Source organism: Amblyomma mixtum, chromosome 3 (genome assembly GCF_055824585.1).
Source record: "Amblyomma mixtum isolate Tamu chromosome 3, ASM5582458v1, whole genome shotgun sequence".
Classification (NCBI taxonomy): Eukaryota; Metazoa; Arthropoda; class Arachnida; order Ixodida; family Ixodidae; genus Amblyomma; species Amblyomma mixtum.
Genome location: NC_143014.1, coordinates 168,670,932 through 168,689,739, shown reverse-complemented (window position 1 = coordinate 168,689,739; position 18,808 = coordinate 168,670,932). Strand labels below are relative to the sequence as shown.

At 44.8% G+C, this 18,808-nt stretch overlaps 1 protein-coding gene across 6 annotated transcripts in view; it reads right to left on the bottom strand.

Moving 5' to 3' along the window:
- LOC149352652 (EEIG family member 2) overlaps window positions 1-18,808 on the bottom strand; it is a 48,994-nt gene that overhangs the window by 19,649 nt on the left and 10,537 nt on the right. For all 6 annotated transcript variants that reach the window (XM_089581857.1, XM_089581855.1, XM_089581856.1 and 3 more), the window contains exons 3-5: window positions 16,080-16,200; window positions 13,972-14,162; window positions 4,343-4,509 (exon numbers count right to left, since the gene is read on the bottom strand). In XM_089581857.1, the coding sequence (XP_089437983.1) occupies window positions 4,343-4,509; window positions 13,972-14,162; window positions 16,080-16,200 (479 nt within the window). The remainder of the gene's footprint in view (window positions 1-4,342; window positions 4,510-13,971; window positions 14,163-16,079; window positions 16,201-18,808) is intronic.

Here is an 18,808-nt window from a genome sequence, read left to right as displayed (position 1 = left end):
CTAGATTAAAAACAAGTGGCAGTGCATACAGCTTTATAGTGCCATCCACCAGTGTTCTCATACACCAGTGAATGAGTGAGCATTTTGTTGAAAGCAGACTCTGGCTACTTACATCAGCTGCAGGCATGATGTGATAATATGCCAGATGGCTCATATTGGCCGACAGTATTTTCCCAGCATAAAAAACCGACAGGGACAAGAGATAGGACAGGTCCTAACTCTTTAACCGTTGTAGTACTGCACTCAACAAGCAGCCCTGACATATTCTGCACAAAGAGAGGGGCTCCTGCATAAAAATGAATGCCAGTTTCTAGATGTGGTTGGCTGATGTAATACTCCATATTTTCTGGTCTTCAACAAAACTTTCCTTTGTTTGGGTTATGGCTGATGGGGGTTTCACATTCCAAAGCGACTCAGGCTATGAGGGACGTTGTAGTGGAGGGTTCCGGATAATTTTGACCCCTGGGCTTCTTTAACATGCACTGCTATCACACAGTGCACGGGCCTCTAGCATTTTGCCTTTTGTGTTTAGATGCATGGCATGCACCTAGAACAAAATAACTGCCTGTCTCACCTCTGTCCTCCTCATCCGTTTCTCATGACACAAAAGCCTTTTGTCATTAATATGGGGTTTCGGATAATTTAAAAAATACACAAGGATGTGCCATCATGCTGTACACTGCAACAACTTTTTTTGGCAACAAAAAGAAAGGTACATGGGCAGAGTGTCTGCACCAGTGTCACTCTGCCAATAGTTGGCCTGTAGGGTGACCACCACCCACTTTACTGCACAGTTGCTTCACTCCATTGATGCTGTAGCTGGCACCATCTATTGAAAAATTTTGACTTAAGTGCATGTAATAGAAAACAGACACGTGAAATTTTTTTTTCATCCCAGTTTCTGTGCAGCTAATGGTATTCACTGTATTTTCATTGCCTTTCAGTTTTTCGTACTGTATGCTTTCTTGCTGTGTTTCGATGTCTTTCGATCAGTCAATGTGCAACTGCACATGTGTTCAGAATTTTCTGCTGGCTATACGCTGCTGCCTTGTACGGGCATTAGGCATCCTCATGCCTCATGACCCCCAACGAGTTGTTGGAAATAAAAGTTTTGAAGTTTTTGAAGTTGAAGCTTTCTGCAACCAGATTTACACCCGAAAGAATGTAAGTAAAGAATGTAATGCGCGCTTTCTTGCACATGCACGCACTCGTGCTGTCACGATGTACCTCCTGCATTGTGGCTTCAAGATCGTTCAGATTAACGCGCAGCTCTGCAATGCAAACCTAAAGGAGAGAAGCTGATTAGTCATCTGCTGTGTGGAGCAGACGATCGAGGACAAGGAGGCCCATCTGACTGTAAATTGCGTTTCTGAAGTCAGTGATACTTGCCACGTTTGACCTTTAGAATGACCCCTGACGTCATACCATGCCTAGTGACGTCACACCAGGAGCGACAGACGGGCTACCAACTTGGCTCGTCGGGTAACGGCGGCTGCTTGCCACGGCGTGCTGCGTTCCTCCCGCTAGAGGCGCTAGTGACTTTATGAGAGAAGCCAACAGCCACAGAAACCAAGGGACACGAGGGATTTTTTAAATTTATTTATTTAGTTTGTGCTGTTGTTCGATTAAGAATATTACTGAATATGTTACCGCTTAAAGCTAATTGATAGAAAAGCAGAAGAAAAAACAACCACATGCGGCCGGTGGGATCCGAACCCACGACCTCCGAATTACGCGTCCGGTGCTGTACCGCTGAGCTACGGTGACGGCTGTCAATTCTTCTGCTTTCGGGGGTATGACATTCTACGTCACATCAGCGGGGACTCAGGACGTGCTACGTCCGCCGCTTAAGAGCGTGGGTGGCGCTGGTGAACACTCTAAAGGTTAGGTTATTTGTAAACATAAATACTCCCGAAAGCAGAAGATGAGACAGCCGTCGCCATAGCTCAGCGGTAGAGCACCGGACGCGTAATTCGGAGGTCGTGGGTTCGGATCCCACCGGCGGCATGTGGTTGTTTTTTCTTCTGCTTTTCTATCAATTAGCTTTAAGCGGTAACATATTCAGTAATATTCTTAATCAAACAACAGCACAAACTAAATAAATAAATTTAAAAAAATCCCTCGTGTCCCTTGGTTTCTGTGGCTGTTGGCTTCTCTCATATTTATAACGAGCCTCTCATCCCCCCTCTCTTGTTTGCTTAGTGACTTTATGGCGTGACGTCATACCAGGAGTGAGAGACGGGCTACCAACTCGGCTCATCAGGTAACGGCGGCCGCTTGCCACAGCGCACCGCGCTACGCTCCTGCCGCTAGAGGCGCTAGTGACGTTATGGCGTGACGTCATACCAGGAGCGAGAGACTGGGGACATTATGTCCACTGTTTAATTATATGCTCAAAATATGCCAAATACTATCAGTTCTGCGAAATAAAGCGAGGCACTCGTTGATCGTAGTTCTCCGTTGTTGCATGCAATGCATAGGGTGATCCACTCACTTGCGAGTCGAAGGGGCATGCGACCAAGCAACAGCTCGACAACACCATAGTTCACACTTGCAAGTGCAATCTGTAGGTCACCTTCTCGTTGGATTCTCATTTGAAGCGAAAACTCTCCGGAATGACGTAAGTTTTGTCAGCTTTGGCTGCATCTCCTGCACTCGCGTGCAGTCCTCTAAAGTGCTATTTGCAACGCACTACGACAAACAGGAGGATGTCATGGCAGTTCTGATGTACACTGCGGCCGTACAAGCAACATGAGGATAGTGGCACGCTTCTCAGGGCCGGCCTGCCGGCCTGGTTGCCTGCCGCCGGTGTCAGAAAAATGCACAAATATTGTTTGTTCGCGTCCATACCAAGCCCTGGAGTAGAAGAATGTCAAAAATGAATCATTTTTGAGGACTGTTGGCCAATACCGAGTTGCTCGTGAAAGTGATAACTGTGATACAAGCAAATGTCTTTCCACAGCCGCTTTGCTGCTGCCCAGTGCAGCTCGCCTGTTGTCTGCTAGCTTCGCTGCTGAAGGCGTTGTGGAAATTGACCAAGTCTTTATTTTATTATGAGACGAGGTTGACAGTAAACGGTGATGAGAGTAGCACCTTTACTACATTGCTGGCCAGTTCCGAAGTGCCCTCAGATGCTGCATCAATGTGAAATGGTTAGGCTTAGCGATGACTACGGTAGCCAGGGAGCAGCTCAGCTCGTTGCCCGGCACGTCCGTGGGCAGTATCGTTGCCGAAAGCTAGCCTCACTCGCTGATTGGTTTAGGGGTTTGCAACTCGCAGTCACCAGGCTGGAAAATTGAGCAGTGAGCGACTGGCCGGCGAGTCGTCTGCCACCTCACTTTCATGCACAGGCGGGTCAGACGCACTGGCGCTCCAAAGAGTGTAGCCGCATACTCGTGTTCGCGGCAAGAGTAGATCACCCTGTACATACGCTTTGGTTATTTACATTACAGCCGTACTAAAGTAAATTATGTAGAACCGGGGAAGAAAGTATTCTTAGCAGAGAAGAAAAAATGTTTCTACATGGCCAGGCACACTAATCGAGTGGAAAACCTGGTAAAGAATAGGACATGCTCCGCACGATGGGACATAACCCGCCGATTGATTAGTGAGGCAGATGAACTTAAACCCTGTGAAGCCAGGCCTACTGCTCCTCTAATTTATTTCAGTACTTAAGCCATGTTTGTACTTAGTTTCTGCAACAATATCAGCTTTACACTTAAGACCTATGGCCTGAATGTGGTGTTTCGTGTGAGTGGTATTGAACCACAAGCGTGACAAGCATTACTGCATCATGACACAATATTTCACACTTCCTCCTTTTTGCTTTGCCGGGACCGCGTCTGTCATCACGAAGATTGTGCCTCACACAACTCTCCAGTTGCATGTGTACACAAAGCTAGCAGAGCGGCTGCTCCGGCGGCGCCTCAACTTTTCACGGTTCACCGCTGCGGCACTGGCATTACGCTCCCAAACTTGACCTTGGGTTCCCTATATTCCGCTGAGTAGAAAAAAAAAAAAAAATGGGGGTGTGTTTCGGCTATGTAGCTTTCGCTCTATTGCCAAAACAAGTTGTCGCAGAGTATAGAGTGTTGCAACTGCTGTGCAGCAACATTTGCTACACCTCTGCGTCATGCTATTTCGAAGAAGAGAGCATCACGCATTATTGAAGAGGAGGGCACACAAATCATTCTTTTCCATTTTTTTTTTCAACTTCCCAATTTTTCTTAGTTTTTTTTTTCATTAACACAAACGGAACAAGAGCTATACAAGGAAAGCTAGACTGTAACACACAGGAACTAAATGGTAAAGCAAAACAAAAAAAAGCCAAGAGAGCAACCACCTGCAGATGTGCTGCCTACAGTCGGCCGCTGCTTGCGGGGCAGGCTGCCAAAGCCACTGCTGCTGCTGGCAATGCTGCTGCCACTGTGGTCATCCACCTTAGGTGCCACCACGTGCAATTCACTGGGCTGCTGCTCACTAGGTGCAGGGCAAGGCAGCAGCGTGGGACTGCATGAGCACAAGTACACAAAAAGTACACGTGTCTGTTTCGTGTGCTACCAACAGCCCCAGTCAAAATCAGAAATCGATAAATGGTGCACTAAATTTTTCCAATGACAAGATACATACACATGCACATACACTTCCAAAGACTGCATAGCTACAGACATAGTTCAGACAGCACTAAATTTTGAATTGCCCCATGCTTTTTCAGCTCAGGCTCTGTTCCAAGCCCTGTGCTATTAGCTAATGAAGCTCGCTTCGTCCTGTGTGTTCGTCCCCTTTTCCGTGTTTTTATAGCGCTCGCCAATTCCTTCAAGTATGTATTTCCAACTAGCCCCAGTAGTAGCTCTTTGGCTAATGAAGCTGTATTTATTTTGGCAATTTGAGTTGAACCAAATGCAGAACATGTTTACAAGCTTATCTGGCCACAACAGTAGGTTTTGAAGATTCTCCAGAAGACAACAAGCCACCATGTCCAACCCAATGCCTCCTGTACGAAATAAGACATCGGCCAGCCTCAAGCACGGTCTGATTGTTACATTGTTGGCTTACACTGTGCCACATACTATCTATTGCAAAGGTTCCCAGGCCATCAAACTCGATGACAAAGTCAGTTCACACACACCTCTTGGCTATGCAGCTGCATTAATTTGTTGGTGCAACCTTGTAAATGACAGTAGGAGCTTTCCTCAGATGTCTTTATTTACATGGCACTGCATCTATTGCCATCACTACACAGCTCTGTGCCCACACTGGTCACAAGTGTTTGAAACTTTTGCAAGAGATGACATGCTTTGAATGTTTTTAACCTTATACTCCTGTCAAATAGGCATTTCGAAGGCATCTGAACCGACAGTCTATCGATTCAAAGGCCAGTGAGCGCTGCTGCATGGGCAGTTTCAGTAGCCACCGAGACAATAGTCTATAGAGTCAATGGAGTAGTGCGGAACTCTATCGAGATTTCGTGGGCCTACGAGCAGTGGCAGCGTGCACTCTCGGATACGAAGCACTCGCACAACGCACAGGGGAATAAAATCAGAGTAGTATCAGTTCTGAAATATATGGAACTTCAAAATATACAACTTATTTTGCAGAAAAAAAGACAGCCCAAGCAACAAAACACTGCAGCACACAAAGCACAGTTGTTGCCAGTGACACAAAACAATCAATACTAGCTTCCTCAAAAGTGCATGAACGCTATGTCTAAGACAACAAAGTTCATATCAAGAGTGATTAATATTACTATAACGAATAAACATTTTGTTAACCTCATCAGGTTAAACTTGTTGGTTGCTTGCTAGCATGCCTGCAAAATTACTGTCGGCGATGGTGGCGCTTCAACACCTTGGCGAGATGCTTGCATCTCTCAACGACAATCGAGTTGGCCATGCAGCAGTGGCACAACTCCTCCGAGTTCAACCCTGATTGAGAATCTTGAAGGCATTCGATTCAATAGCCTTTGAAAGTGCCCGCGTGACAGGGGTATTATTCTTCAAAAATCACTCAAAACAAAGCTTAATATCATAAAACACCTAGCTTTCAGATGCTTTGAGCACTGCAGTTTTTTGCAAACAATTAAAGCCAACCAACTTTGCTTTGAGTTCTAGTGTCATCACCCACAGTGCAAAGAAACCATGGTGAGCGACCACATTACTTCATGTTTTTTCTACTTAATTTTATTTACAAAAAGTCCAGTTTTGCTCAAATCTGCCTTTCTATTACTGTTGGTGAAATCTTCAGTTCAGACTGACTTGAGCTCAAAGTTTCTTCAAAAGTAACTTAACTCTTTCCTTACTGCAGGAAAACATGCAATTCCAGGGTGGTGTGAATAAATTTTTTTTTTTAACAGTTAAAATTTTTTTCTTTATTGCAGCACATGATAATGCAGCTAAACAAAAAAATTGTATATGTGTTGCTTACGAAAGAAAAAAATCTGACTGGCGAACATGTGCAGTCAGAAGATAACAGTGTCCACTACACAGCTGGTGGCACAGAATTGTTTAGAAAATGCCTGGTACATTCAAAGAGGCCCTAAAAAAAGTAAACCTTCATGGTAACCGCGGAAACAGTAGTTACAGACAGGCACCTGCCTACAGTCCAGGCTGGGAGCAGCAATATTCTCCAAACTAAAATAAGACTAATATAAGTCATCTTTTCGCACAAAGTTGTCGTTTGCGCCTAGAGTCAAGTGTAGATGCTGCGAAATCGCGAGAACACCGTCAATGCTGCGCAGGCTCAATGTGAAAAGACGCCACCTCGGGTGCCAAGCTTGTGTGATGATTACATGCCGACAGGTTTTGTATGAAGTTTAAAGGGACTGACCGCTCACCAAAAGATGCCACGAGTTTAAAGGTAGAAAAGAAAAGACTGTGAATCATATTGTGAGAATTAAGCACAGCAATATCGAACAAACGAGGATTTCAAATTTCAACTGGGCATTGAAAATCGCATTAGTGCCATCTTGTGGTGAAACCCTGCCATTATTAGTGTGGCACACCACGTAACCAGATCTCAATAAAATATCACTGATTTGTTTTAAATGCACAGTGTTTTTTCTATCAGGAGTATTCATTTTTTATTAAAGTTTACGTTCTCTCGAGTGCCCCCTTTGATGAAAAACAAAGCATCCTTCGGCTCGCTGAAGATGTGCTTTAGCCTTTGTCACTATATGACGCCACTGTGTTCTGCATACAATCTGCATTTCTCGGATGAAGTGTCAACCATGGTCCACTAAAACTTTCATTAACGAGGTGTAAGTCACTGTATTGCGTAATAGCTTTGGGTGCTGAAACTGAAATGGATGCTACTCTGTATAAAAAAAAGTGCCTAATTACTGTCTGGGGGGTTAAGATTTTAATTATTCTTTGGTAAATCACATCTGCCAACGTGCAATCGCCATCGCTTTCGCTGGCCATTGTTTACAGTATTGGTCTACATAAAAACAGGCACACGCACTGAATAAAAAATTCTCTGTAAACGTTGTCTACAGCACTTTTATCAAACTCATTGCAGAATCAAACACCTTCGACAGCAAGTTTTCTGCTGTGTAGAAAAAAACTGGGTGCTTAAATTCACTGTTCTGGCCCTTTAAAAATACTCCCTCATATGGCTGACAAAAAAACGGATTCCGAAACTAATGCACAGTTTTTACAACATACTGAATGGTGTTACTTATCCAGAAAATCCAGGCGTTACTTATCACAAAATAACTTGAATATTGCCAAACAGTCTGCATGGAAAGGATGCGTGTGCACTCTGGAATAAGCTTAAAGAAATATGTCACTATAGCCTAGACAATTTTGTACTGATGAAAAGCAAATAGATCAATAAAGTGATACCATGAATGAATTGAAGGAATTGACAAATTGTTCATCTCAAGCCGAAAACAGAACGACTGAAGGAGAAACGCCTGCTATCAGATGTGATCCCAGGCATAAATAAGCCCCGAAATTCTCCCTCTAACGTCAAACTTCTAAGTTAACTTTCTTTAATCAGGCCAAAGCTTGAAAATAATTTGGGATCTGTACACTACATCGAATATAAAGAGGCTTCAAAAAGTGCCAAGGAAAGCTGTCACGTTTGTGTACTCAAAATTTTTTAGATCTGATTCTCCGTCCGAATTAAAGCTCACGATATCCCGAGCCTAGAATATTGGCAAAAAAACTTTAGTAACAAGAAAAGGACTCTCTTTACTTGTTACTAAACAACAAGCTAGTACTTGATCCGTCTCAATATTTAATTCCAAAGTCTGCTAGAAGCACTCAACACTGCCACCACAACGCTGCTGGCTGGAATTGTTTGCCCAGGTCTAATTGTCCCTCCATGGGCTAGCAATTGACTTGATGAACTGTGCCACACCTTGTAGCTCCTTAGGAGTCGCAAGTTTTTATTGAGTTGCAAGCTCCTCGTTTGCCTTGCCTTGTATGTTGAAAATTCCCTGCAAATGTTTCTGTCAATTTTTTGTATTACACCTCAAAGCTCCTTTCAAGTTTCAAGGTTTTATTATGCTACAAACTCTCTGTATGTTGTAAGTGCCGTATATGTTGCTAATTACTCTATAATTTCGAATAATTTTGTTTGCTTCTTCATTGCCGAGTAAAGTAACCATCCTGCTTGGACCTAACCAAGGTTGGCAGTATGCCCGTAAATAAATAAATAAAATAAAAAGCGGAATAAATGCACAACGTGATCATTCACACCAGAATGATAAAAACTTAAGTTTCTGCACGTCAATCAAGCTTCTCAGTTGTGAAATAGTGGTCAAAGCATGAGTCTGCACACGTGGAGTGTTGGGATCATGCAGTTTTTGTGCAATTTCACAGTTCACAACACAATGTTTCCTCTGAGGAGTCCCAACTCTGACAAATGTTTACCAGAACATGTACTATCATCTGCTGATTCCAATGGTAAATAAGAACTGTCCCGTGCATTTAGTTTGTCAAAAGCCTGCTAACATCGCCAAAATATACTTGATGAGGCAGGCTTGTCAAAAGCCAAAGTGGTGGCTTTTGCCAGGAATGAACCGAGCTTATTTAAGGCCTTCAAAGGGCTCAATTACTCTGTATTAAGTACTGTTCAGTTTCATGATGCACTTGCAAACACATTTTGCTGTCTTATCAGGCAAAGAAGCTTTTGTGATCCAATGAATAGCAAACTGACGACAGGAAGTACACTAAGGGCTGAAAAAGCAGATCAAGAGCCTGAAAAGGTTGGATGGGGATCCTACAATAAACCATGCCAAATGCATCCAGACAAGGGGAGTTAGTGCTTCTGCAACAACCTTAATTTTTATCCCAAAAGAAAAGAAAAGAATTTAATAGAACACATTTAACACTGGCCTGTTGGAGGCCTACTTGAATTCAAAGTTATGCCCTGATGACCAAGAAAAACAAAGGAAAAAAACCTGCCTGAAAATTGGCAAATAATGGCAAAAAAGATCTTCACACAAATTGCAGAATATATGATGGTATGATACAGCCGACTCACGTTAAGATGAAATTGGTTAAAACAAATTTTCGGATAAGATAAACAGTTCGAGACCATTAGGTTGGTTTCCCATAAGGCTCAATGTTAAGATGAACTGTTTCACATGTCCTTCGGTTAAGACGAACTTTCGCAGCGACCGCGAACCGCAGTGACCCCACCTAACAGCACTCACAGGCATTTGTGCAACACTATAAAGGATTCTTCTACAGAAGAAAGTGTACCTCCATAAAATAGCTTCCATGCAAAACTTCCGTTCCTGTGCGGGGAAGCTGTCTTGTGGGAGCGCGCACCCTTTCGGGGGTAGCTGTTTTCCCGGTGCGGAAAAGGCTGGGTACCATTGCGCATGTACTGGCACCAAGATCTGACATGCTCAGATCTCAGCACTGCGCTCAAAACGTGCTGTGCACTGCCTCCCACAAACTAAAAGGCACATAAGTGCAAGCGCATCCACTTGTCAACTTGGGGCTTAAAAACACTGGGGCCATATTTTAAACTGACGTGGCATGTGCTTCGCTATGCCAGTGAGTCAGTGACGTTATAAGATGCATGCATAGCCTGCAGCGTATGGAAAGGCATGTGAAGTGCCTGCTAGTGACGTTGGTAACAGCTATGCTGTAGAAAGAGTGAGAAGATGCACGGCTACCCTGCTGGGCACCTTCAAAGCATGCACTCAGAGCAAGATGCAAAAGCAAAATCGGAAAAAACCACTGTGGAAATCCTGTTTTCCCCCTTCGTTTCGTCGCGGCCAACTGGGCCGACCATCATCACCGTGCGTCAAGACAGCATCAGCTGGGCGAGGAGGAATATCTCTCTCATGGGGTAAGTGGAAGCAGCGGCGGGAGCGCCACATCAAAGGCTACGTGGAGCTCCGCAGGGCCGTTGAGAGTCTCTTCGGGATCCAGCCAGCGTCACAAGCGGTTGCAGACGTACGGAGATCTGTTGTGTCTCGCTGCTGGACTTATGGTTCCAGGCAGCGAAGAGAGCACAGCGCGCGCTCTCCTCACCTCCCCCAGCAAATGCTCGGGGATGGCTTCGCCCCAAGAATGTGGCGCGCACGGGAAAACTCGGCCTCCATTGTCGGCGCGTACAAGCATTCGCCACCGATACCCCCGAAGTTGCGCCCCTGCCCCAGCCGGTAAGTCAGAAGCCCTTCTTGCGTTAGCCTTCTATTTCCGAGGAATGCCTCGCTGATGTTTTGTAGCTAGCTGGCCCACTCTATGTATTCATTTCAAGTGTAACAAATAGCATATGAGTGTTCACGCTTTACCATCCCTCCCTTTGTTCCCTTGAGTACGAACCCCTTCGCGGTTAGCGAGCGGAAACGCTGCATCCGCGGTGTGAGAGTGCGGGGGCGAAATTTCCACAATGGCAGCCCAATGTGTGGCAAGCTCTTGGGACAAGGGACGACACTCAGTTCAGTTCATGGAATGCCCACCCGGACTTAAACAGCGTTAGGCCTGACCCGAATTCGGAGTTGCTAGCAAGGCTAATATGCTTTCTTGACAGCGAGATGAGCGGAATAGCAGCATGAGGAAATTGCCGTGCATGCTACGCCTGTGATGAGCACTTCATCGATACACCTTTGGAAGGTGAACCTATGAGGTCCGCACATGGAGAGCGAGACCGAGCTGTCCACGAGAACAAGCCAGAAGCGAGTGAATGAGGAAGCCTGAAGGGTGGCCCGATTTTTCTTGTATACATTGTAAATATTCTAAATTCTGCCTCTTTGGCTCTGGGAGACGGGTGCTGTAATCTGTTGGCTTGTAGTGAGTGCAGCCAGGATTGCAGGAAAAGCACCAGGGGCGCTCCGACACTGCGGGAAGCGGTGGGCGTCGTTCGCTAAGTTGCTGGCGTAGCAGTGAGCGAGTAGGGTCACCATGGCAGAAACGTATCTCCTCATAGCGGTGTGCTCTAGCTATTGTCCTTGGCTCTTTTTGTCGGCCCCGGCAAGAGTCGGAGCGAGTAGGCCGAAGGCTCTTTGGAAGCTGCCTGTCGCTTTTGGGAGGAAACAGCTGTACCATGGCACTAGCACACGCAAACGTGTTTGCTTGTTTTATATTAGCCTCGCTAGAGCCGAGAAGTCTCACTCAACTACAGAAAGCTGACTTTGTTCAAACGAACTTGGTATTTTTTTCGGCTGCGAAGCAAATTGATAATGTCGCGGAACCAGAGACACAAATGCAGTTCAAGTGAGCTTAGCATCATCATGCCGGAAAGCGAACTGCGAATGCGCTTCGACCAAAGACAGCCAGCTACGTTCAAAGGAACTGAGTGTTAGGGCGGTGCCGGGTAAAATTGTTTGGCACTCGTGTTGTTACGCATTTTACCAAATAGTAAGTTTGCGTGGTCTCAGTTGCCTTTGATTCAAACTTTTGGAGATCGTAGGAGCGACATGCAGAGCTCGAGAGAAGCCGCCCGGACCTGCTGTCCTTTGTCTGTGCCCCTGCCTGCTACCCTGCGGCCGTGAGTGATCATAAGCTGCGGAAACTCCAGCGAGCAGTTTGCAGCGGCTACAAGAGGAGAGGCCAGCCCCCTTGACATCCAACAAAGGCACGTCTGCACGGACAACACCCTCCCGGCACGCTAATTTTGGGTGCCTGCCGATGGACAGGGAGGGGTAACGGTGACCTTGCTGCACATCGGATGAGCCTGGCAACCCGCTTGTACGGGTGGTCCTGCAGCCGTCACCACAGCCCTCGTGGACACTGCGTCGATGGCCTCCATGGATGAGTTCAACCGTAGGTCAACATTTAAGGAGGGACGGATGTAGAAAACCTGTTTTCCCTCTTTTGTTTCGACGCGGCCGACTGGGCTGACCATCATCACTGTGCGTCAAGACAGCACCGGCTGGGCGAGGAGGAATATTTCCCTCATAGGGTGAGCGGAAGCAGCAATGGGAGCGCCACTTCGAAGGCTACATGGAGCTCCGCGGGGCCGTTGAGAGTCTTTTCAGGATCCGGCCAGCGTCACGAACGGTTGCAGCCGCACGCTCTCATCAGCTTCTGCAGCAGGCGCACGGAGATCTGTTGTGCCTTGCCGCAGGACTTCTGGTTCCAGGCAGTGAAGCGAGCGCAGCAAATGCGCGCTCTCCTCACCTCCCCCAGCAAATGCTCGGGGATGGCTTCGTCCCAAGAATGCGGCGCGCACTGGAAAACCCGGCCGCCATTGTTGGCGTGTACAAGTGTTCGCCGCCGATACCCTCGGAAGTTGCGCCCCTGCCCCAGCCGTCAAGTCGGAAGCCCTTCTATTTCCGAGGAATGCCTCGCTGATGTTTTGTAGCTAGCTGGCCTGCTCTGTGTATTCACTGCAAGTGTAATAAATAGCATAAGAGTGTTCACGCTTTATCGTCCCTCCCTTTGTTCCCCCGAGCACAAACCCCACCGCGGTGTGGGAGTGCGGGGGCGGAAGGCTGTCCCCCCCAATAATCCCACACACACATATAGTAGCCACTGTAGGAGATGGTGAGAAAGAAGAGACTGTAAAAAAAAAAACCTAGACGAAAGCTATTTTCAAGCAGGGTAAAGCGTTGGTGCAATAAATGCTCTATTTGCAATTATCCTTTCTCTGAAAGGGTATTTTGTTCACTGCTTCCATGTAATATATATATGGCCCCACCTAACATGCTCACGTATTTTTTTAGGGGCACTTCTGTTAAGACGAACCTCTGATAAGATGAACAAATTTTCTGGTTTCTTCAAGTTCATCTTAAAGGGAGTCTACTGTAATGCTCCAACATGCAGCTAAATTCTTCTTTAAAAAAAAAAAAAAGCTTACCTGATAATTCTTTTGTCTAAAGGGAAGCTGATTTTTTCTTTTTTTTAGAATTTGAGGTTATTCAAGAATTCAAATCTATGAAGGTTCTAGGTAAAGCATGCAAAGTAGTTTTGCCCTAGCATTTAAAATGATGAAATAATCGTAGATTAAAATCGCGACGATGTTCAGGTTTCTCCTCACTGCGTTGGAGAATGCGGGCAAACTCGTAAAGATGCCATTATCACCAAAATTTCAGATGTTCGCTGCCTCCGCCCGCATGCCGCTGTGTGCCATCCGATGCCGCCAAACAATGGTTCATGAGCTTTACCTTCGATGGCATTGGTTTTCTTCCATGAAACAACTGTTTCTTCGCTAGAAACGCAATGCCGTCATATGTCACATCATTATCGGGGCTTCCACCTGACGCTGTGCACTGCAGAGAAACGTGAGCGCCGACACCAATTCATTCGGTGATTACGCTACCATTTCAAATGGTAGCGCAAAATTATTTCGCAGGCTTATCCTGCATGTTTCACACATTCGGGCCTTTTGAACTCATCAAATTCTAAAATTCCTTCAGCTGCCCTTTAATACAACTAGCAAGATTGCAGCTAAAAGGCAACTTTTAACAATACTGCTTCAGTGGTCTTTCAAGGCACTGAAATCTTACTGTACACTATAGTACTCCAATAGGAGTAAGAAGGTAAATTATTAGCATCTTGCACATACGCCTTGAAGCAGGGGTCCCCAGAGAGAAGTGTCATGCTGAGTGACAACTGGAGGATGGAGTTGTCCTGGCGGTGCTTAGCATCGTAGCCCTCGAGCAAGTAGCGCCGTGAGCAGAGTCCTGCACCTGCAAACTCTACCAGGTTGAGGTCTGCGAAGCCCAGCTTCTGGAAGGACCGGCCTCCCTTGACCTCCTATTATCAAGTACAAGAGACGAGAGGTGATCACTGCTCTGATTCAGTGGAAAAACTAGAATTTCTCAAAAAGGAAACAAGAATAGGCAAACAAAAACTGGAATACATTTGAGCTTCAATGAAAAACATTTGTTGTGTCCGCAGTGATAATCCACTTGGCTACACATTTGTGAAACTAAGCGAGAGAAGCAAACCGCAATAGGTAGTTTTGCAACAGTATAAACGGCTCATGGACAGACCGTAGGAATGATACAAGGCCAAACAAATGAACAGCCCCTCCAGTCAACGTCTATTATGCTGATCCATGACAACCTGTTGGCACTATCATGCTGACTTTTTTTTTTTGCTATTAGCCGATATTCTTATAGCTGCATGGTGTCACTGGTAGCTTTTGGTTGTTGCTTCTTCACTTTCTGAAACTTTAATTCTTTTAGCCCAGCATCTAACAATGCTAGTGTTGGCCACAGAACTTTTATACAGAATGCACAAACATTTGTGAGTAAACCCTTGGAATTTGATCACAGCCCATTTAAAGCTTAAGACACTTAACACTGTTTTTGTAGAGCGGTACAGTCGTGGCAGCAGTGCAACACCGGCGAAATTGCACACACATACATGGGAAGTAACACTTGTTAATGTGTGGGTTTTTATCATGAGGCCGCTTTCCAAAAACGGCATTTCTTGGTACCCCTTGTAGGAGTTGTTCCACATTTAGAGTGAAAAGGGGAGTGCATGGCCTCAGGATGCGGCAGTGTTTGAGTGCCCCTGGCACACCACCCCACCACACGACATCTTAGCGAATCTCCTCTGGTCCATCATGCTCTCCAAATGGAACACCTTGAGAATGAATACGTCATTCACTGATTCGCTTTACAGGTCTCTGTCGACGCTGCTAGGGACATGACAAGGTATTAGGTGAAATTGGGAGACTCAGCAGCGGTTACAGTCTTCTTTCATGCTACTCTGCATACCACCCATGCTCGAAAGGTGACATGTTCCCTTCAGCACTGGCAGACATGACCTACCTCGGTTAATCCATAGTCGTTGAGACACAGGACCCCTCCAATACCCTTCCTTCATCGAACTTTGTTTCCTCTTAGTCCCTTCTTCAGTTCTTTGATTTGGTTTTGCAGTCAAAGACTATGCCTGCAGCAACTGCACACTGCAAGAACACTCTGGTGTTGCTTTCTCGTTGCTGAGTATACGATGACACACACAATGGGAAAATCCAACTGCATGACTAGTAACCTGGCCTTAATTTGAATGGAAAATAAAGCACGCTGTCACAAGAGTGTTGCACAAATGCATTCATTGCCAATGAACGCGTACAGGCAAAAGGTTGCAGTCATACAAATTTTACTAAGGATCACCTTAATCCTAGAAGAAATGATTGCACATAACACCCGATAGAAGCATGCTTCAAGGCAACGTAGCGTGTGCGCGCTGCTGTAGTAGATGACAAAGCTGAGATTCCACCCCTCAAGCCTCTGCGCCGCCGAGAGGCTCCAGCATTCAATGAGGCCATGCGCTCCCGTGTTCCCTCCAAGTGAACAGGGCTCTCCAATATAAAAAGGAATTACCAGTTCGCACAAAAAGACAAATTTTTGGTAATCTCTCCACTAAAGTTGAAAACGACTTGGATATCATATGCCACACAAACACAATTACAGTGTAATCCTTAACAGAATGTTCAAACTCTGTTCCTTTTCAAATTGGAGGACCCTATACAGTCTAATATGATTTGAAGGTGATCACGTCAGGGTTAACCTACTCAGAAAACTGCTCTAACATGGTTTATTTTTGCAAGAAAGCTGCAATGAATACATGAATTCAACTAGCAGGGGGGGGGGGGGGGGGGGGGGGGGGGGCGAGAGAGAACCAGAAATCTGGGAAACAGTGAGCAGTGTGTTCACGCACTTTCCTGATTGAGATTCGGCAGATACATGGATCCAGTTCCCCAGTGTTGGCATTGGCGCTCATCTTGCAGGTGAAGACGAACTTGGAGTCCCATTTCACACAATGATTGCACACCTCCTCCCTGACCAAATGAGGAAAAAAAAGCTCCAGTGAATTATGATAAATGCACTCTTATGTTTTTCCAGACGTGTGTGCAAGATTAGTAAAGCAGTCATTAGTCAACCGTCATAATGTCGCAGCACAAGCACCACCATTTCATTGCAATAATTCGAAACTCACCTAGATTTCGTATGGTAGCCTTTACTGTACCTGCTATAGTTGGCCGGAAACGAATGCACTTCCTTCTTACATCCCACTGAAGTATTTTTTTAAGTACTAAGGCTTCAGGAAATGCTTGTACTAAACCTGTGAAGAATTCTTAAGCTGTGGCCAATGCAAACACAGAACCTTCACTGTAATCCCACTTACACATTACCGTGTTACACTACAGTGTTACACGAAACTGCTCCTAAATGGTTGGCAAAAACAGAAAAAGTATGCAAACTAAATCCAACTCACTAGTGCCCATATACACACACAGACCAAAAAAAAACAGTCAAGCCTCTTTTATGCCCATTGAACATTTTAATGCTGAAGATATAACAATGAATGAACGGGTATAAAAAATAAAATGAACTGGTAAACAAATAAACTCATTGTATGAGTAGTAACAGTGCTGGTCTGAACAGCATCATGAGTTGCTGGCGTGAAATACCAACACCATTCTTGTATAACAGAACCAAACAATACTTCAGGAAGCATCAATCATTTGCAAAATAACACCTGTAACACAGTTTCTCAAAGAGGCACCGTAGTGAAAACTAAAAGTTCAAAGTAATTAATTACTTCGTTCACATATGACATCTTTCGAATTGCGAACACACACACGCAAAAAACCCAGAACACAAGATAGAAGAGGCGGGACGTGCCTATCCTGTACAACCTTCACTAGCATCAGTCCCACCTGTTCTCCCTCGTGTTTTGTGCTAATACAGTTTTAAGTTTATTTTTAGGCCACATATTTTTTATATCTCCTATTTACTTGTGCCTGTAAGAAATAGTACCAAAATGGTTCGGTTAAAGAGAAAAATGAATGGTCATCTCAAAGCAATCCAGCAAATGAGTTTTAATTTGTGTTTATTCTTTTCATACAACCAATATGTTCAACGATACTTTGAGCATCCCTAAATGTCTCAAAAGTAGAAAACACAAGCAACATCATACGTATTGATGTTCAACATCTCTCTTACTGTTAAGAGCTCTTATTGTGAATTGTAACTCTCCTCTCTCGAGCGTAACATCGGGTGTTCCTAATTTATATCAATGACCTGACTTCTAACATCAAACCTAAAGTGAGATTGTTTGCAGATGACTACGTCGTATACCTGACCATAATCAACCAAAGGGTGCCTGAGCTCCCTGGCAAGACCTAAAAGTTATCACACTTTGGTGTGAAACTTGGCTCATGCCTTTGAACTCCAACAAATGCAAGGTCATGACATTTTTCCGCCTTCATAGCCCAGCTAACACTATCTACTATCTGAAGTTTGTCCCTGTTACCCACACAACAAAATACAAATATCTTGGTCTGCACATGACACCTTCGCTATCATGAGTAATGCATATCGAAACCGTCTGCTCTGAAGCCTTGCGCACCCTGGGCTACATGCAATGTAATTTAAGCAACTCATCACCAGACATTTAAAGCACTGCATATTTAACATTCATCAGGCCAAAGCTTGAATATGCGTCACCCATCTGGAATCCACCACAAGCATACCTCGCCGATAGAAATGAAGCCATTCAAAATCACTTTGCACGATTTATCACCTTGACCTATTCAACACAATTCAGCTACACTTCATAAAAAAATACCTTGAACTCCCATCCCTCGCGTCATGCCGGCTCATATCTCGTTTGTGGCTTCTTCATACTTTCTATCAGCCCCCATGATCCAGACATGAACTTCTAACAGCACCTCTAAGAAGATCATCCTGTTTAAATCAGAGCCAGTCTTTAACACGCATTCCTACCCACCCCCAGCAATGAATAGTTCATTCTTCCCCCACACAAAAGTATTATAGAATTCCCTGCCCGAAAACATGGCGACATGTACAGGTAGAACAAAATTCCGCGATAAACTGAAAAGTCATATTAGCCAATACATCATTCCGCCTGATCAAACGGCACCACCTGCCTTATTTCTGCTTTGTACGTTTTCTTACAGATTGTTTGCTGTTATTTCTGCATCTTGCTGCAATTTTATTTCTCTTTTGTCTTTTCCTCTTGCTTGCTTGCATTGTATTTTGTTTTTTGCTTTTTTTTTAAATTTTTTTCAAGAAATTTAAAACATGTTAACCTGCCTCCCCTGGTGTAATGCCTTCAGGCCCTTAAGGAGAAAATAAATGAAATGAAAAAACTTCACTGTACAACCTTGTACATATGTTAGTGAAGACAGATATGCATGTCAATAAACAACAACAGAAAAAGACATCATTAAGCTCTACCATGCTCAGTTTGGCTAACCCAATAAATAAATAAAACAATAAAAGCAATAAAGAACAAAACAAGTAGAAAAGCAACACCAACTGGATGCATGGGAACAGTCCAAAAATACATCTCTCAGAGGACTAAGGAAAACGATGTATAGAAAGCTGCAGCCAAAAAGGGCAAGCCCACTCCCAGCTCCA